This window comes from Tachyglossus aculeatus, unplaced genomic scaffold, assembly GCF_015852505.1.
Source record: "Tachyglossus aculeatus isolate mTacAcu1 unplaced genomic scaffold, mTacAcu1.pri SUPER_34, whole genome shotgun sequence".
NCBI classification, from domain to species: domain Eukaryota; kingdom Metazoa; phylum Chordata; class Mammalia; order Monotremata; family Tachyglossidae; genus Tachyglossus; species Tachyglossus aculeatus.
In genome coordinates, this window is record NW_024044839.1 from 2,981,720 (window position 1) to 3,002,648 (window position 20,929).

Sequence of the window (20,929 nt, forward strand, 5' to 3'; positions counted from 1 at the left end):
TATCATCACTACTACTAGTAAAGGTGACTGTTCAGCTTGTAATAGGGCAGCACCATGGGGAAGTTGCCGCTCTCTGAAAACCGCCAGCCCAGAGTTGCAGAGTTTCCCTCGCTCAGGTCTTTCGGTGGGGAAGGGGGTCTCTCTCCGTCTGGGGATTTTTGGCAGATGAGGCAGACCGAAGAGGGCGGCGGGGGGCTTTTGGGATACAGCCCCTTATCCGGGCAACCGTTTTTGGAATCAAGAGAGTCAGTCATGTGTATTTACTGAGAGCTTACTGAGTGCAGAGCACCGGGCTGAGCGTTTGGGAGAGTACAAGAGAACAACACGTGTTCCCTGCCCCACAGTGAGCTTAGAATCTAGAGTGGGAAACAGGCATTAATATGAATAAATCAATGACAGATGTGGATGTAAGTGGTGAGAGTGTAGGGGGGGTGGCGAATAAAGGGAGCAAGTCAGGGCGACGCAGAAGGGAGCGGGAGGAAAGGAAAGGAGGGCTTAGTCAGGGAAGGTCTCTGGGAGGAGACGGGCCTTGAATAAGGCTTTGAAGCGGGGGGGGCGGGGGGGAGAGTCATTGTCTGTTGGATTTGAGGAGGGAGGTCCAGGCTAGAGGCTGGACGTGGTGGTAGGTGAGATGGAGGTGGACGCTGGCTGGCTTTTTAGTCTGTTCTGAATCGGTTTAGCTCTGAGGCTTCTGGGGAAATGGAGGAAATGGAAAAAGCCAGATCAGTTCCAACGCCTCACCCCGCCCCATTCATGAAAAAGGCAAACTCACACTCCCATCCCCTTTCCTCCCCTTACCGATTGATCAGTAGCATTCATCGAGCGCTTCACTCTTTTCAGAGAACTGCACTAAGCGGGAAGGAGCTGAGGGGCCGGTGGGGAGAAGGAGAGTAGAGGCCATTAAATTTGGCTGTGTGACCTTGGGCAAGTCGCCTCAGTTGATGATGAGGATGATGATGATGGCATTTATTAAGCGCTTACCATGTGCAAAGCACTGTTCTAAGCGCTGGGGGGATACAAGGTGATTAGGTTGTCCCACGTAGGGCTCACAGACTTAATCCCCATTTTACAGACGAGGGAACTGAGGCATAGAGAAGTTAAGTGACTTGCCCAGTTCCCTTAACTGTAAAACAGGGATGAAGACCGTGAGCCCCAGGTGGGACAGGGATGGTGTCTGACCTGATTACCTCATATCCTCCCCAGCGTTTAATACAGCGGGCAGATAGTAAGCGCTTAACAAGTACCATAAAAAAAATGGTTAGAAGGAGGTGACCCCAGAGACCACATTCCCACTGGAGCAAAGGTGACGGAACCTGGATCGGAGAGGGTTGAGAGGGGAGCTAGAGGAAAAGCAGCAGAAGCAACGTTTTGGGGATGGGAGTGGGAGGAGGGAGATGGGGCGGGAGGTGGAGGATGAAATGGGATGCAGAGGATTTTTTTTTTTTTTTGGTTGGAGAGACGTGTTTGAAAGCAGCGGGGAAGGAGCCGTTTGAAAGAGAAGTGAGACACGTGGCGGAGCCAGGATTAGAACCCAGGCCCGTGCCCTATCCACTGAGCCACGCTGCTTCTCCTAAGAGAGTATTGTGCTCTCCCAAGTGCCTAGTACAGGTGCGGTGCACATAGTAAGCCCTCAGTGAGTGCCACTGATTGGGGGAGGGATGGTTTTGTAGGGAGGAGGGGGAGCAGGCAGGTTCGGAGGGTGGGGTCAGAGGGAGAGAGGCTGAGGGAGAGAGAGACTGAGGGAGAGGGCGAGCTTGAGATTTCCGAGTTGACGAGACCAGAAAAGGGAGCCTGACGGGTACTGACGAACGCCAGCTTGTTAAATGGCCAACTCCAATGCAATCGCACATATATCTCAAAAATATTTTCAGGAGACGCTTAAAGAGACGTTTAGACGTCTCCCGTGCGAATCCAGTCGCTTCCCACAGAGGCCCGAGAGACGACACACTCTTTACGATACAAAGAGGACATGGCGACTCACTGAATTGGCACCGGCGTCTTGGCAAAAGCCAAATGCTTCTGTGAGACCGCATCGTCCCTTTCCCGAAGAGAGGCGGGGTTTGGGGTTTTTCTCTATTGACCGTCTCGCCTCTAAAGGCTCCGTCCGGGATTTTGATTTTTGTCAGAAGCCCCGTCTTGCAGTGGAGCCGGCTGGGCCGCGTCCAGTCCTTTTTGGTGGATTGCGGCTTTTCGCGGGGGAGGTTAGGGTGAGGTGGGTGACGGGTACCTCAGCAAAATCTCCGCCTCGCCCCCAGGCCTGGATGTGTTTGGAGCCGTGCGGGGCTGTGACTTCGCTTGTAAGAATAATAATAATAATAAATAAATACGGTATTGGGTGATTACTATGTGCCAAGCGCTGTTCTAAGCCCTGGGGTGGATACAAGGTAATCAGGTGGTCACTGAAGGGGAGGGAGTGGGAGAAGAGGAAAGCAGGGCTCGGTGAGGGGAAGACCTCTTGGAGGTGATGTGCCTTCAGTTAAGACTCCTGCTCAGCCTTTTGATTTTATTTTTCTACACCTTCACCCTCTGAGGCCGAGGGAGCTGATACAGGGAGGATTGGAGCAAACTCCATTATCCCCCTCCCCACCCCAGAGCACCCATCTGCGAGGAAAAACGGTCGTCCGTGCCAGGCTGGGGCCGTTTATCCTGGAAATATGGCCTTTCAGGGAAAAGAAAAAAAAAACCCAATTCAAAAATTCCCCACCAAGACCGGAAGAATAGGTAGGAAATGTTGGCACACGCAACCCCAAGTCACAGATCAGGCCCTCCCGGTGAAATACTGGAAAATGAAGTAGTGGTTGGCCACAGAAGAGAAGCAGTAGATAAATCGGGGAGAAGAGCTTGTTTGGCAGAATCCTTTCTCTGGAAAACAAAGTTGTGAATATTTCACTTCCAAGAAGAAACTGTCTGGTGCAGGCAGGTCTCTTTGCATTACCTCAATTGTCCGCGTCCCGTCCGTGTTTGGCTGCTAGTAGGAATTTCATCCCTCCTCAGTCTCCTCCAGTTGACTTCTTTCTCCAGGCGACTGGATCTCTCGTGCCCCAGTGGTTAGCTTGTGGCATAATAATAATAATAATAATGATAATTGTGGTATTTGTTAAGAGGAGATTGTAAATGCCTCGAGGACAGGGATCAGGTCTACTAACTCTGTTGTAATCGATCATATTTATTGATTGAGTACAGTGCCTGGCACTTAGTAAGCAGTTAACAAATACCATAATTATTATAATTATTGAGCCCTTGCTGTGGACAGAGCACTAGAACGAGCGCTCAGTCCACACGGTAAGCGCTCGGTAAATACTACTGATTGAGAGTACAGCGTAAGCTTGTTGTGGGCAGGGAACGTGTCCACCGACTCCGTTGCATCGGAATTTCCCCAGCATTCAGTACAGTGTGCTCTGCACATAGTAAACGCTCAATGAATTCCATTGATGGACTGATAATGTAGCAGAATAACAGTGTCTCTCAAGCGCTTAGTCCGGCACACTGTACACAGAAGACCAGAAGCTCTTTGAGGACAGGGATCACGTCTACCCACTCCATTACAGTGTACTCTTCCCAAACACTAATCTTCAGGGCTCTGCACACAGTAATAATAATCAATCAATCAATCGTGTTTATTGAGCGCTTACTGTGTGCAGAGCACTGTACTAAGCGCTTGGGAAGTATAAGTTGGCAACATATAGAGACGGTCGCTACCCAACAGTGGGCTCACAGTCTAGAAGGGGGAGACAGAGAACAAAACAAAACATATTAACAAAATAAAATAAGTAGAATAGATATGTACAAGTAAAATAAATAAATAGAGTAATAAATACGTAGAAACATATATACATATATACAGGTGCTGTGGGGAAGGGAAGGAGGTAAGGCGGGGGGGGAGGAGGGGAGAGGAAGGAGGGGGCTCAGTCTGGGAGCCCCCTCCAGACTTATTATTATTATTATAATAAGAAGAAGAATAATGATGGCATTTGTTAAGCGCTTACTATGTGCAAAGCACTGTTCTAAGTGCTGGAGGGGGATTCAAAGTGATGAGGTTGTCCCACATGGGGCTCACAGTCTTCATCCCCATTTTCCAGATGAGGTAACTGAGGCACAGAGAAGTTAAGTGACTTGCCCAAGGTCACACAGCTGACAAGTGGCGGAGCTGGAATTTGAACCCGTGACCTCTGACTCCCAAGCCCGGGCTCTTTCCATTGAGCCACACTGCATTCAGTAAATACAATTGAAGGCAAAATATCATAGATATCCAGTTGTATCACATGGGGGTGTGGTGGTGGTGGGGCTTCTGTATTTACATTAATGTCTTTGTCTCCTTGACTGTAAGCTCGTTAGGGGCAGGGAATTTGTCTACCGCCTTTCTTCTAACGGGGCACTTACTCCAGCGGTTCGCACCCAGTAAGCGCTCAATAAATACGATTGATTGATTAACACTCTTGGTTTTCCCAGTAACATTGCCTTAATTGGGTTAGACTCCCCTGGGACATTTATGATAGAGAGGACCTGTTCTCATTTGCTTGACATTCACGGATCCAAGTGGTCTATCTCGGATTATGGTGCTCATTAAGTGCTTACTATGTGCCAAGCACTATCAATCAATCAATCAATCGTATTGATTGAGTGCTTACTGTGTGCAGAGCACTGTACTAAGCGCTTGGGAAGTACAAGTTGGCAACACATAGAGACAGTCCCTACCCAACAGCGGGCTCACAGTCTAAAAGGGGGAGACAGAGAACAAAACCAAACATACTAACAAAATAAAATTAATAGAATAGATATGTACAAGCACTATTCTAAATGCCGGGGTGGATAATAATAATTATTATTATTATGGTACTTTGTAAGTGCTTACTTTGTGCCAAGCACTGTTGTTCTAGGTGCTGGGGTGGATAATAATAATAATAATAATAATAATTATTATTATTATTATAATTATTATTATTATTATTATTATTTTTATGGTACTTGTTAAGCGCTTACTTTGTGCCAAGCACTGTTCTAATCACCGGGGTAGATACAAGTTAATCAGGTTAGATGCAGTCCCCGTCCCCCATGGGGCTCACACTCGTATCCCCGTTTTCCAGGTGACGTAGCTGAGGCCCGCAGGAGATAAATTACCTGCCCCAAGTCCCACAGCAGGCATGTGGCTGTGGAGAGCCAGAGGGTTTCCTAAATGTGTTTGTCTCGCAGATTTTTAAAAAATGGCATTTAAGTGCTTAATATAGGCCAACCCAGTCCTAAGCGCTGGGGTAGATCCAAGCTAATCAGGTTGGACGCGGTCCCTGTCCCACCTGGGGCTCACAGTCATCATCCCTGTATTTTCCAGAGGAGGGAACTGAGGCCCGGGGAAGTGAAGTGACTTGCCCAAAGTCCCACAGCTTTGGGAAACACGGTCTGAACGTTTCTGTAGAAGAAGGATCAGGGCAGTAGAGTGAAGTGGGGACTGGAGTGGGGAGAGACGGGAGGTAGGGAGGTCAGCGAGGAGGCTGATCCGGTAATCAAGGCGGGAAAGGACGAGCGCTTGGATTAATGCGGCAGCAGTTTGAGGGGAGAGAAAGGGTGGATTTTAGCAAATGTGTCAGGTAACGTGTCTGTCATCTCTGCGTCCTTTCCCAAGCACTCAGTATAGTGCGCTCTGCAGAGTAATCAATCAATCAACAAATCATATTTATTGAGCGCTTACTGTGTGCAGAGCACTGTACTAAGCGCTTGGAAAGTCCAAGTTGGCAACAAAAAGAGACAGTCCCTACCCAACAGTGGGCTCACAGTCTAAAAGGGGGAGACGGAGAACAAAACCAAACATACTAACAAAATAAAATAAATAGAATAGATATGTACAAGTAAAATAAATAGAGTAATAAATATGTACAAACATATACATATATACAGGTGCTGTGGGGAAGGGAAGGAGGTAAGATGGGGGGGATGGAGAGATACCCCCCCACCTGAAATAAAGGTACCATGGATCGATTCACTCTCCCATTCATTCAGCTGTATTTATTAAGCGCTTACTGTGTTCAGAGCACTGTACTAAGTGCTTGGGAAGTCCAAGTTGGCAACATATAGAGACAGTCCCTACCCAACAGTGGGCTCACAGTCTAAAAGGGGGAGATGGAGAACAAAGCCAAACGTACTAACAAAATAAAATAAATGGAATAGATATGTACAAGTTAAATAAATAGAGTAATAAATATGTACAAACATATATACAGGTGCTGTGGGGAAGGGAAGGAGGTAAGATGGGGGGGATGGAGAGATACCCCCCCACCTGAAAAAAAAGTACCATGGATCGATTCATTCTCCCATTCATTCAGCTGTATTTATTAAGCGCTTACTGTGTTCAGAGCACTGTACTAGGCGCTTCCCAGGGACCGCGTGTCTGACCTGTTTAACTTAAAAGACCCCAGCGCTTCGAACGGTGCTTGGCCTGCAGAAAGCGCTCAACAGAGACCTTCATCAGCCAGTCACGGGAGCCGATCCGCCGACCGATGATTGGAAAAAAAAAAAACCAAACCCCAAAACAACCCGGTTTTACCCCGATCAAATCGATCTTTCTGGCACTCGTGCTGGGTTTTATTTTCTCTCCTCCCGTGTTTGTGTTCGTCGGGTAGCCCGTACAAAGATCCAGAAGGCGTTCCAGTGCCAGGATTCATTCCCCCGGCAAGTGTTGCACAACAAAGCGAGACTGTGGACAGACAGCAGCGGGCCCACTTTCTGGCCCACGTAATGGCACGGCGCTCCCTTTGTAGTCGATCGCCGCGGCTCGTTATTAGAAGCAAATTGGAATTAGTTACACCCTGTCAGGCTTGCTGTGGGTTCGGGAGAAGCCAGCCAGTTGTAATTTCCTCGAGTGTTAATTAGAAAACGATTAGGCCGCGGTGCAGCCCGCCATCGCGTCGGCGTGGTCGGAGGGACACGGGGAGAGGATTTATTAGCCGTTGGGCTCGGGGATGACAAACCGGGGTTGTGGGTGAGAGAGAAGGGGGACGGGCTGCCTGGGAGGGGAGAGTTGCTTAAGATGCAGTGGGCAGCGCTGGGAGGGACCGGCCGGGCGGAAGCGGGCATCATCGCGTGGCTCTCAGATGCGGGACTGCTTTCAGTCAACCAGTGGCATTCATTCATTCATTCAATCGTATTTATTGAGCGCTTACTGTGTGCAGAGCATTGTACTAAGCACATGGAAAGTCTAAGTCGGCAGCAGATAGAGACCGTCCCTACCCAACAGCGGGCTCACAGTCTAGAAGCGGGAGACAGACAACAAAACAAAATTTATGGAGCGCTTCCTGGGTGCAGAGCACCTGGGAAGAGTCTAGTGAATATCAGTCAATGCGTGGTATTTATTGAGCACATCCTGTGTGCAGAGCACTGTGCCAAGCACTTGGGAGAGCATTTATTCAGTTGTATTTCATTCACTCATTCATTCGTATTGAGCGCTTACTGTGTGCAGAGCACTGTACTAAGCGCTTGGGAAGTACAAGTTGGCAACATAAAGAGACGGTCCCTACCCGACAACGGGCTCACAGTCTAGAAGGGGGAGACAGACAACAAAACAAAATTTATGGAGCGCTTCCTGGGTGCAGAGCGCCTGGGAAGAGTCTAGTGAATATCAGTCAATCCGTGGTATTTATTGAGCGCATCCTGTGTGCAGAGCACTGTGCCAAGCACTTGGGAGAGCATTCATTCAGTTGTATTTCATTCATTCATTCATTCAATCGTATTTATTGAGCGCTTACTGTGTGCAGAGCACTGGACTAAGCACTTGGGAAGTACAAGTTGGCAACATCTAGAGACGGTCCCTACCCGACAACGGGCTCACAGTCTAGAAGGGGAAGACGGACAACAAAAGAAAGTTTATGGAGCGCTTCCTGGGTGCAGAGCGCCTGGGAAGAGTCTAGTGAATATCAATCAATCCGTGGTATTTATTGAGCGCATCCTGTGTGCAGAGCACTGTGCCAAGCACTTGAGAGAACATTCATTCAGTTGTATTTCATTCATTCATTCAATTGTATTTATTGAGCGCTTACTGTGTGCAGAGCACTGTACTAAGCGCTTGGGAAGTACAAGTTGGCAACATCTAGAGACGGTCCCTACCCGACAACGGGCTCACAGTCTAGAAGGGGGAGACAGACAACAAAAGAAAGTTTATGGCGTGCTTCCTGGGTGCAGAGCGCCTGGGAAGAGTCTAGTGAATATCAGTCAATCCGTGGTATTTATTGAGCGCATCCTGTGTGCAGAGCACTGTGCCAAGCACTTGGGAGAGCATTCATTCAGTTGTATTTCATTCATTCATTCATTCAGTTGTATTTATTGAGCGCTTAGTGTGTGCAGAGCACTGGACTAAGCGCTTGGGAAGTACAAGTCGGCAACATATAGAGACGGTCCCTACCCGACAACGGGCTCGCAGTCTAGAAGGGGGCGATAGACAACAAAACAAAATTTATGGAGCGCTTCCTGGGTGCAGAGCATCTGGGAAGAGCCTAGTGAATATCAACCAATCCTTGGTATTTATTGAGCGCATTCTGTGTGCAGAGCACTGTGCCAAACACTTGGGAGAGCATTCATTCATTCAGTTGTATTTCATTCATTCTTTCATTCAGTTGTATTTATTGAGTGCTTACTATGTGCAGAGCACTGGACTAAGCTCTTGGGAAGTCCAAGTCGGCAACATATAGAAACGGTCCCTACCCAACAGCGGGCTCACAGTCTAGAAGGGGGAGACAGAGAACAAAACAAAACACATTAACTTGAGCACTTACTGTGTGCAGAGCACTGTACTAAGCGCTTGGGAAGTCCAAGTTGGCAACATATAGAGACGGTCCCTACCCAACAACGGGCTCACAGTCTAGAAGGGGGAGACAGACAAAGCAAAACATGTAAACAGCTATCAAAACCATCAGAATAAATAGAATTATAGCTATATGCACATCATTAACAAAATCAATAGAATAGTAAATATGTACAAGCAAAACTGAGTAATAAATCTGTACAAACATATATACAGGTGCTGTGGGGAGGGGAAGGAGGTAGGGCTGGGGGGATGGGGAGGGGGAGAGGAAAGAGTATTTATTGAGAGCTTACACTGCGGGTGGATACAAAATCATCAGGTCCCACATGGGGTTCACACTCTAAAGAGGAGGGAGAACAGGGACTGAACCCCCATTTTGCAGACGAGGGAACCGAGGCACAGAGAAGTACAGCGACCCGCCGGAGGAGAACCCAGTTTCTCCGACGCCCAGGCTCTTTCCAGTAGCCCACGCCGCTTTCCCCTGCTTCTCCATTAGACCAATTTGTATGCATGCCCATTTTTCAAGGTGACGCGCAATTGACAACAGCTGACATTCTGTCATTTAGCAAATGGGAATTTGGAAGAGGCATTTTCCAGATGGTGTTACATTGCGGGGGTTGCCGGGGCCCTGGCCGGGGTGGGATTGCTCTGTGCATGTCACCCGAGCCCCACCACGGCGGTATTGGGCGGTATTGGGCGGTATCCAGCGCCCCGAAGCTCTTGCGTTAAGAGGACTTCCTGACGTTGACGTGTAAGGGAATCAGTCGGAATCAGTAAGGGAATTTATTGAGCACCGGATTATTCGGGGAAGACGTGACGGCCTAAAATCCACCCGCCAGTCGTTCGAGGGTATTCGTTGAGGACCGACTCTGTGCGGAGCACCGGATTGAACGCTCCGTCCAGTCGAGTTGGTCGTCGTCCTTGGCCACGGGAGGAGTTTAGTCACGGTCTTTGGATACTGTCAGCCTTCCCCAAATCGTTCAGTCGGTCCACGAGGATAATAGTACTGCTAATGAGTATGATTGTGGTATTTGTTAAGCGCTTACAACGTGCCAGGCACTTAAATAAGCACTGGGGGTACCAAGCAGGTGGGGTTGGACACCGTCCCTTTCCTACATCATCATCAATCGTATTTATTGAGCGCTTACTGTGTGCAGAGCACTGTACTAAGCGCTTGGGAAGTACAAGTTGGCAACATAACATAGGGCTCACATTCTCAGTCCTCATTTTCCGGATGAGGTCCCGGAGGCCCAGAGAAGCGAAGTCGCTTGCCCAAAGTCGCCCAGTGGACAGGCGTCGTCGTCGTCGTCACAGTCTAGAAGGGGGAGACAGATGAGAAAACAAAACATATTAACAAAATAAAAGAAGTAGAATAAATATGCACAAATAAAATAAATAAATAAATGGAGTAATGTAGAGTAAATAGAGTAATAAATATCAAATCAAACGTGCGCCAGAAGGCGGCTCGGGGTTTCATTCACTCATTCATTCGTTCAGTCGTATTTATTGAGTGCTTACAGAGCACTGTACTAAGCGCTTGGAAAGTGCAAGTTGGCAACATATAGAGACGGCCCCTACTCAACAGTGGGCTCACAGTCTAGAAGACTCCTTTTTGACTCCTTCTTCCGAACCCTCCTTTGGGCCGAGACGGGGAGACAGAGAGAAGAAGGAGTGGCAGTTGGATTTCCCCCTGCTCCCCAACTGTGGGTCCCCCCCCAGCCCAAAACACACACACAGTCCATGGTGGGCTTTGCTCTTTTTGCCGTGTGCTCTACTTTCTGATTGTCTTTATAAATTATACATTTCTGTGGCCCTGGCTCTGCTGAAGGTTTTTTTTTTCTTCTTCTTCTGTTGCCTGCCACTCTGAATCCTAATGAGCGCCCCCGGGATGTGGGGAAGCAGGGGGGCGGGTGGGGGGGGTTGGCTCTGGAGAACTGCGGGGTGTGAGTGTATTTATTTGTGTGTGTGTGTGTATTTGTGTGTATGTGGAGGGGATGGTTCCATCGTTCTGACAGGTGTGAGGTGTCCGCTCCGCCTCCACCCTCGGCTTTTAGACTGTGAGCCCACTGTTGGGTAGGGACCGTCTCTATTGTTGCCACCTTGTACTTCCCAAGCGCTTAGTACAGTGCTCTGCACACAGTAAGCGCTCAATAAATACGATTGATTGATTGATTTCCTTTATTAGGGTTCCACGGCGGCCGGGGGGTGGTGGATGGCGGTTTTGGGGGGCGGGGGTGGGATGGTTGGGGAGGAGACTCTAGGGGGTGGGATGGTGGAGGGGAGGGAAGCATGGGGGTGGGATCAATCAATCGTATCCAGCTTGTACTTCCCAAGCGCTTAGTACAGTACTCTGCATCCAGTAAGCGCTCAATAAATACGATTGATTGATTGATTGAGCGCTTATTGTGTGCAGAGCATTGTACTAAGCACTTGGGAAGCCCAAGTTGGCAACACCTAGAGACGGTCCCTACCCAACAGTGGGCTCACAGTCTACAAGGGGGAGACAGAGAACAAAACAAAGCATATTAACAAAATAAAATAAATAGAATAGATATGTACAAGTCAAATAAATAGAGTAATAAATCCGTACAAACATATCCATATGTACAGGTGCTGTGGGGAAGGGAAGGGGGTAAGCGTGGGATGGCGGGGAGGAGGCTCTAGGGGGGAAGGAGGGTGGTAGGGAGGGGAGTCTGGGGGGTGGGATGACAGGGAAAGGAGTCGGGGTGTGCGGGTTTGGGGAGGGTGGTGGGGCTAGATTTATTTTACTTGTACATATTTACTATTCTATTTATTTTATTTTGTTAATATGTTTTGTTTTGTTGTCTGTCTCCCCCTTCTAGACTGTGAGCCCGCTGTTTGGGTAGGGACCGTCTCTGTATGTTGCCAACTTGTAGTTCCCAAGCGCTTAGTCCAGTGCTCTGCACACAGTAAGCGCTCAATAAATACAATTGAATGAATGAGTGAATGATGGAAGAGGGAAGACAGGATCGGCAGGAGTTGGGGGAGCGGGATGGTGGGAGCCGGGGGTCCGATGGGAACTAAGTAAGCTCTTCATCCCCTGCCTCACTGCAGGGAAAGGAGCCCGCGTTACCACTTTCCGTGCCAGCCTGAGCCGTGGATCTGAATCCCACTGGCAATCCTTCCCAACTCGTCCCCCCCAGCCCCGCTCCGCCCTCGAGACACCGTGCTGCCCCAGTTTTGTTTCATTTTTATGATGTGAGTTAATCACTGACTATAGGCCGGACACCGTGCTAAGCCCTGGGGTAGATACACGATATTCGGGTTGGATACAGCCCGTGGCCATCCCCGGTCCCCATCCCCATCCTCTAAGTAATCAGCAAGCGGGACAGTAGGGAGAGGAGACTTCATCCGCCCTCAGCCAAGACAAACAAACAAACAAACGGAGGCTGAGGGCCAGACCTTCCGACAACAGCCGCAATGTTCAGAGAGAGGAGGGAGCCTGGGTTGAGCCGTGCTAATCGCACATAAACCAAGTTCCTGACTTGCAGGGCAATCGACATTTTGCTAGAGATTTTTCCGTCCTGCCATATGCCGGCCGGATCGAGTTTGGGCAACGAGGCCGCCACCGGAATGAGAACGAAAGCTCTGGAGAGGCGGCACGGCCGAGGGGGTAGAGCCCGGGCCTCGGAGGCCCGGCTGGCTTCTCATCTCGATTCCGCCCCTTGACTGCCGTGTGACCCGGGGCAGGTCAGTTTACGTCTCCGGGCCTCCGTTTCCTCATCTGGAAAATGGGGCTGGAGACTCTGCCCCATGTGGGACGTGGACCGCGTCCAGCCCGATTAGCTCAGATAATAATAATAGTAATAATGATGGTATTTAAGTGCTTACTATGTGCGAAGCACTGTTCTAAGCGCTGGGGGGATACAAGGTGAGCAGGTTGTCCCCTCGCAGTCTACCCCGGGCCTTAGTACGGTGCCCGGGGCGTAGTGAGCGCTCAACAAATCCCATTTAGAAAAATAAAGTAAAAAAGATCAGAGCTGTCATACAGCGGTGAACGGAAAGAATGTTGTGTTTTCCCAAGGGCTTCGTAAGGTGCTCTGCATCCATTGGGTGCTCAATAAATACCATTAGTACTTGGGCGCTCAATCCAGTTCTCTGCACACATAGACTGACAGCTCCTGTTGGGCAGGGACCAGTTGAACCAACTCCATCATACCCTCCCAAGTGCTCTCTGGGCCCGTCCCAAGTGGGGCTCACAGTCTTAATCCCCATTTTCCAGCTGAGGTCACTGAGGCCCCAAGAAGCGAAGCAGCTCGCCCAAGGTCACCCAGCAGAGCCGGCATTAGAACTCGGGTCCTTCTGACTCTCGATTCCAGAGCCCCGGTGAAGCGCTCGGGGGAGTAGAGTGGACGTTTGAGGGCCCTTCTCACACCCCGGCCAGCCGGTCCGGGCCGTCCGCAACCGGAAACGGCTGCCCCGCGCAACCGCGGGGAAATGGATCATTTTGAAACGAGCCACTTGGATGATGATAAACAGCCGGCTCGTGGGCCGCTAAGGGGATGTGGGACCCCCGCCCAATCAGCCGGAATGCCGTTTCCCAGAAATAATCATGATTACTGAGCTTTCCTAATGCCTTTGTCTGAGGACCTCAGGGCTTCACGGACAATTGCTCACCACGTCAACTCGGGGGGGAAGAATGTATACATAAATTTTTTTTTTTTACTAAATATTGTTTAATGATCAATATTCCTAGCAGTCCTGCCGGCCGGGAGGAAACTGAGGCCCGGAGGGATTAAACGATTTGCCCCGGGGTGACCAAGTGGCTAGTCAAGCTTGGACACCAGTCCAAATTTCATAGAAAAGGAACAGCGGGTCCTTGGTGGATAGAGCCCGGACCTGGGCATCAGAGGACCTGGCTTCTCTCTCTCACTCGTCTGCTGGGCTATTCGCTTCTCTGGGCCTCAGTTCCCCCATCTGGAAAATGGGGGTTTCGACTGTGATCCCCATGTGGGACTGTGTCCAACCCTGTGATCTTGTATCTGCCCAAGTGCTTAGTACAGTGCCTGACACTTAGCAAGCACTTCGACTGTGATCCCCATGTGGGACTGTGTCCAACCCTGTGATCTTGTATCTACCCGACTCTGCCACATGTCTGCTGTGTGATCTTGGGCAAGTCACTTAACTTCTCTGGGCCTCAGTTACCTCATCTGTAAAATGGGGATTAAGACTGTGAGCCCCACGTGGGACAACCTGATCACCCTGTTTCCTCCCCAGCGCTTAGAACAGTGCTTTGCACATAGTAAGCGCTTAATAAATGCCATTTATTATTATTATTATTATTACCCAAATGCTTAGTACAGTGCCTGACACTTAGCAAGCACTTAACAAGTACATATTTACTATTCTATTTATTTTATTTTGTTAATATGTTTTGTTTTGTCGTCTTGTCTCCCCCTTCTAGACTGTGAGCTGCTGTTGGGTAGGGACTGTCCCTAGATGTTGCCAACTTGTACTTCCCAAGCGCTTAGTACGGTGCTCTGCACACAGCAAGTGCTCAATAAATACGATTGAATGAATGAATGAACAAGTACCAGAAGAAAACCAAACTATGTGGCAGGCGGTCTGCTCTTAAATAAGCTGTAGGCCAGTTGTCCTCTCCCAAGTGCTCAGCACAGTGTTGTGTGCCGAGCAAGCGCCCAGGACCATGGAGCAGCATGGCCCAATGGAAAGAGCACGGGTTTGGGAGTCAGAGGTCATGGGTTCAAATTCCGGCTCCGCCAGTTGGCAGCTGTGTGCCTTTGGGTGAGTCGCTTCACTTCTCTGGGCCTCAGTTACCTCATCTGTAAAATGGGAATGAAGACTGTGAGCCCCCCGTGGGACAACCTGATCACCTTGTATCCTCCCCAATGCTTAGAACAGTGCTTGGCACATAGTAAGTGCTTAACAAATGCCATCATCATCATCATCATAAAATGGGAATGAAGACTGTGAGGCCCCCGTGGGACAACCTGGTCATTTTGTATCCTTCCCAGTGCTTAGAACAGTGCTGGCACATAGTAAGCGTTTAACAAACGCCATCATCATTATTATTATTATTATGCTCACGGTAAGCACTCAGTAAGTACCATTGGTGGATAGATCCCTCTGCACCCAATAAATGCTCAGCACAGAGCTCAGTAAATGCCGTCGATGGATAGATCGCTCTGCACCCAGGAAGCACTCAGTAAATAGCATAGATTTCGGAAGGGGAGGTTCTCGGATTTGGAAGCAGGATCGAGGGGGGCGGAGGGAGCGCCTGACTGGCTAACGTGGGCCGCGTGTGCCTGTCTGTGTCCGCAGATGAAGACGGTGAGCGTGGCCCTGGTTTTGTGCCTGAACGTGGGCGTGGACCCCCCGGACGTGGTGAAGACGACGCCCTGTGCCCGGCTAGAGTGCTGGATCGGTGAGTGGTACTTCCCCTCCTTCGGGGGCTGGGGGTGGCCCCGGGTGGCCCAGGAAGGGGAACCCCCCAAGGGGCCTCTTCCATTCCGCCTCAACAGTTCGTCCCCTAAGGCTTGCTTGGGATTCATGGGGCGGGGCTCCTCTGACGGGATTTGTTCATGGGCCAGTTCCTGTGGTCAGCCAAAGAGGAAGACTGTATTTCATTTACACACTGCAAGATCAGGGCGTGCTCGCACTCTCTCCCTGTCTCTGTCTCTCTCTTCAGCTCATGGAGCAGGGCTCCTCTGAGGAGATTTATCAATGGGCCGTTCCTCTGGTCAGCCAAAGAGGAAGACTGTATTTCATTTACGCACTGCAAGATCAGGGCATGCTCGCACTCTCTCCCTGTGTCTCTCTCTTCAGCCCATGGAATAGTGCTCCTCTTTCAATGGGCCGTTCTTCTGGTCAGCCAGAGAGGAAGACTGTATTTCATTTACGCACTGCAAGATCAGGGCGTGCTTGCACTCTCTCCTGGTGTCTCTCTCTTCAGCTCATGGATCAGGGCTCCTCTGAGGAGATTTATCAGTGGGCCGTTCCTCTGGTCAGCCAAAGAGGAAGACCGTATTTCATTTACGCACTGCAAGATCAGGGCGTGCTCGCACTCTCTCCCTGTCTCTGTCTCTCTCTTCAGCTCATGGAGCAGGGCTCCTCTGAGGAGATTTATCAATGGGCCGTTCCTCTGGTCAGCCAAAGAGGAAGACCATATTTCATTTATGCACTGCATGATCAGGGCGTGCTCTCACTCTCTCCCTGTCTCTGTCTCTCTCTTTAGCTCATGGAGCAGGGCTCCTCTGAGGAGATTTATCAATGGGCCGTTCCTCTGGTCAGCCAAAGAGGAAGAATGTATTTCATTTACGCACTGCAAGATCAGGGTGTGCTCGCACTCTCTCCCTGTCTCTGTCTCTCTCTTCAGCACATGGATCAGGGCTCCTCTGAGGAGATTTGTTCATGGGCCATTCCTCCGGTCAGCCAAAGAGAAAGACCATATTTCATTTATGCACTGCATGATCAGGGCGTGCTCTCACTCTCTCCCTGTCTCTGTCTCTCTCTTTAGCTCACGGAGCAGGGCTCCTCTGAGGAGATTTTTCAATGGGCCGTTCCTCTGGTCAGCCAAAGAGGAAGACTGTATTTCATTTACGCACTGCATGGTCAGGGTGTGCTCGCACTCTGTCTGTCTTTCTCTTTAGCTCATGGAGCAGGGCTCCTCTGAGGAGATTTTTCAATGGGCCGTTCCTGTGGTCAGCCAAAGAGGAAGACTGTATTTCATTTTCACAGTGCATGATCAGGGCGTGCTCACACTTTCTCCCGGTGTCTCTCTCTTCAGCTCATGGATCAGGGCTTCTCTGAGGAGATTTATCAATGGGCCGTTCCTCTGGTCAGCCAAAGAGGAAGACCGTATTTATTTACGCACTGCAAGATCAGGGCATGCTCGCACTCTCTCCCTGTCTCTGTCTCTCTCTTCAGCTCATGGAGCAGGGCTCCTCTGAGGAGATTTTTCAATGGGCCATTCCTTTGGTCAGCCAAAGAGGAAAACCGAATTTCATTCCCATCGTGCAAGAACGGGGCACACGCTCTCTCTCCCTCTCTATCTCTGTGTATCTCCCTCCCTCTGTCTCTTTCTCTGTCTCACACAGACACACTCTTCATCTCTCTCTCCCTCCTTTCCTACTTAAACCGTAAACCCCAGGTGAGACAGGGACCCTGTGTCCACCCAGATTGTTTCATAATGGCCCCAGCGCTTAGAGCAGTGCTTGACACCTAGTGAGGGCTTAACTAAATGCAATAGTAACTGTGAGCCCCCGCCCAGGCGAATTCCCACCCGGGTGTTCTTTCCCAGCGCTTAGTACAGCGCTCTGCGCGGAGTAAGCACTCAGTAAATACCGTTACTACTACTCCAACCTCTGTGAAGGTAGATTAGAGAAGCAGAGTGGCTCAGTGGAAAGAGCCCGGGCTTTGGAGTCAGAGGTCATGGGTTCAAATCCCAGCTCTGCCAATTGTCAGCTGTGTGACTTTGGGCAAGTCACTTCACTTCTCTGTGCCTCAGTGACCTCATCTGTAAAATGGGGATGAAGACTGTAAGCCCCCCGTGGGACAACCTGATCACCTTGTATCCCCCCCCAGCGCTTAGAACAGTGCTTTGCACATAGTAAGCGCTTAATAAATGCCATCATTATTGTTATTATTATTATCATCAGTCTTCAGACACATCCCCATCCACCCAGGCCCGGTGGGGCCGTTAAAGGATCCGGAAGTCCTCCGGCTCCCATGAAGTGGACTCCCGGCCTTCCCAGACCCCCCAGTCGCCAGAATTTCAGAATTTCAAGCGGGCAACTCCCAGCGACCGGCCGAAGCCCGTGGCTCCCGCCCGAGCCGGCCATTTTGCCACTGCTCGGAAGCCGCCATCTCGATCCACTCTGTCTCCTCTCCCGGCGGAAAGTGGGAAAATAAATACGCTTCATTAAACCAAAGTTATTAAGTTGGCCGAAGGCAGTCGGGAAATCAGTCGAAGATCTACATCAAATGTCCGATCAGCAGAATGAAATTCGTTTCCAGCGTTCCCGCACGGGTGAATTAGTAAATCTGCAAGTAGCCCGTCGGAGAGAATTACTTGTGGCTTCCTCTTTGGAGCGGGTGGGTTGGGACCAGGGGGTGTTTTTGTTATTGTTGGGTGTTTTAATGGTAGTTGTTAAGTGCTTGGTACGTGCCAGGCACTATAATAATAACGATGGCATTTGTTAAGCGCTTACTGTGTGCAAAGCACTGTTCTAAGCGCCGGGGAGGCTACAATAATAATAATAATAATAATGGCATTTATTAAGCGCTTACTATGTGCAAAGCACTGTTCTAAGCGTTGGGGAGTTTACAAGGTGATCAGGTTGTCCCCCGGGGGGCTCACAGTCTTAATCCCCATTTTCCAGATGAGGTAACTGAGGCACAGAGAAGTGAAGTGACTTACCCAAAGTCACCCAGCTGACAAGTGGCGGAGCCGGGATTTGAACCGATGACCTCTGACTCCCAAGCCCGGGATCTATCCACTGAGCCATGCTCCTTCCCCCAAGGTGATCAGGTTGTTCCACGGGGGTGCTCGCAGTCAATCCCCATTTTACAGATGAGGTCATTGAGGCCAAAATCACACACAGCTGGCAATTGGCGGAGCCGGGATTTGAACCCGTGACCACTGACTCCAAAGCCCGGGCTCTTTCCACTGAGCCACGCTACTCTACTAAACGGTGGGGTAGATCCAGGCTAGTCGGGTTGGACGCAGTCCAGGTTCCCCCACGGGGCTCACAGTCTTCACCCCCATTTTCCGGATGAGGTAACTGAGGCCCAGAGAAGTGAAGTGGCTCGCCCAAGATCACTGCGAAGAAGAGCGGCAGAGCCCGGGGCGAGAACCCAGGACCTCTGACTTCCAGCCCCAGACTCTTCCCGCTACTCTAAGAAGGGAAGTGACTTGCCCATCGTCCCCCAGCAGGCAGGTGGCAGAGCCAAGATGAGAACCCGGATCCTCCGATTCCCAGGCCCACGTTCTTCCCACTACACGGTGCTGCCAGTTCCCAGCTTATACATTCATTCAATCGTATTTATTGAGTGCTTACCATGTGCAGAACACTCTACTAAGCACTCACCCTTGGTGAATCTTCGAAGAGATGCTACTGGATAGTGCCATCCGCCTAGAAACTTCCTGAAGGCAGGCCCTGCCCCTTCACTCCCTCCCTAATCCCTTCCACCCTGGCCCTTCACTTCCTCCTTGGCCCAGTCATCATCCTCAATCGTATTTATTGAGCGCTTACTGTGTGCGGAGCACTGTACTAAGCGCTTGGGAAGTACAAGTTGGCAACATATAGAGACAGTCCCTACCCAACAGTGGGCTCACAGTCTAAAAGACTGTGGCCCTCAAACCATCGGTGCACCCATCAGCCCTGTTGGGGTGGGCTCTGAGCCCACTGTTGGGTAGGGACCGTCTCTATATGTTGCCAACTTGTACTTCCCAAGCGCTTAGTACGGTGCTCTGCACACAGTAAGCGCTCAGTAAATGCGACTGATTGATTGATTGATTGAAGAGGACATGGAGGAAGCTGCGAACAGTGAGTGTGAACCTGTCTTCTATTGTGGGCAGGGAAAGCATCCGCTAATTGTCTTGTATCGGACTCTCCCCAGTGCTTAGTACAGTGCTCTCTGCATATAGGAAGTGCTCAGTAAATACCCCTGTTGAGTGACGGTGTGTATGTGTGTGTAAGTTTGTCCCTTGTTGTGGGCAGGGAAAGCATCCGCTAATTTGTCCTGTACTGGACTCTCCCCAGCGCTTAGTACTATGCTCTGCATATAGTAAGTGCTCAGAAGCAGCCTGGCTCAGTGGAAAGAGCCCGGGCTTTGGAGTCAGAGGTCACGGGTTCAAATCCCAGCTCCGCCAATTGTCAGCTGTGTGACTTTGGGCAAGTCCCTTCACTTCTCTGTGCCCCAGTTCCCTCACCTGTAAAATGGGGATTAAGACTGTGAGCCCCCTCCATGAGACAACCTGATCACCTTGTTACCTCCCCAGCGCTTAGAACAGTGCTTTGCACATAGTAAGCGCTTAATAAATGTCATCGGTATTATTATTGTATTACAATAAATATGATTGTGAATAAATGAATGCTCTCTTCACTCAGTCATATTTATTGATCGCTTACTGTGTGCAGAGCACTGTACTAAGCGCTTGGGAAGTACAAGTTGGCAACGTACAGAGACTCTCAGCACATCATCATCAATCGTATTTACTTAGTGCTTACTGTGTGCAGAGCACTCTACTAAGCGCTTGGGAAGTACAAATTTGCAACATGTAGAGACAGTCCCTATCCAACAGTGGGCTCACAGTCTAAAAGGAAGTGTTTAGTAGATACCACTGAGTGCTTGTGTGTGTGTTTGTCGGTAAAGTGACCCTCCAGGGCTGGCCCCTCTCTTGTTGCTACACACCTCTCTGGCCGTCCGGCCGGGCCGATCGATCGGAGAAATCCTGCGCTGCGTTTCAAGCCACCAGGCAGCCTAACTCACAGGCGGCGGCGGCGGCTTCTCTCTCCTCCTCCCGTCCCCCCGCCCACCCGTCCCCCGTCTTAATCCCGCAAGGAAAACCGCACCGGCCTTCATGCCGAGCCACCGTCCCGGACTCCAGCGGGGCGAGGGATCAGCGGTCCGGCCCCCGGACCGGCCGGTATCGGCACCCTCCCTTCCCCCTCCCACGCCTTTCCACCACCACATTGTCCCCTCCCAAGCACTCAGTCCAACGCTCCGCACATAATAAGCACTCAATAAATGCCGTCGATTGATTGAACACCGGGCAAATAGGTGCCGGTCCCTGAAACGTTGGGGTTTTAAAAAATATATATATATACCCCTATTGTATAAACGACACCTGTCTCGTTTAGAGGGGCCGTGGTTTGGGGTTGGTGTATGGGGGGGAGGCGGGGGGGCTTTGTTTTATGACCACACATTAAACGCCGCAACGGTAATGTAGAAAAATCCCATTAAAAAGAGATGCATGCCCCGTAGCCCTCCGAAGACATATCTGTGTTTTTAACCGGGGTGTAAACGAGCGGAATGCTGAGCAGGAGGAAATGGAATTTTGCAGAAATGTCTTCCACTCCCGGCCTAATGGAAGCCGTGCATCATCCGAAGCGAGGACGGGGAAAGGTTCACCCGGGGCCTCTGGAAATTCCTTTCCTC

General features: G+C 50.3%; 1 protein-coding gene across 3 annotated transcripts in view; it reads left to right on the forward strand.

Annotated features, from left to right (window-relative positions):
* The window catches only part of RPTOR (regulatory associated protein of MTOR complex 1), a 241,393-nt gene that overhangs the window by 18,731 nt on the left and 201,733 nt on the right, over positions 1-20,929 (forward strand). For all 3 annotated transcript variants that reach the window (XM_038741988.1, XM_038741989.1, XM_038741990.1), the window contains exon 2: positions 15,089-15,191. In XM_038741988.1, the coding sequence (XP_038597916.1) occupies positions 15,089-15,191 (103 nt within the window). The remainder of the gene's footprint in view (positions 1-15,088; positions 15,192-20,929) is intronic.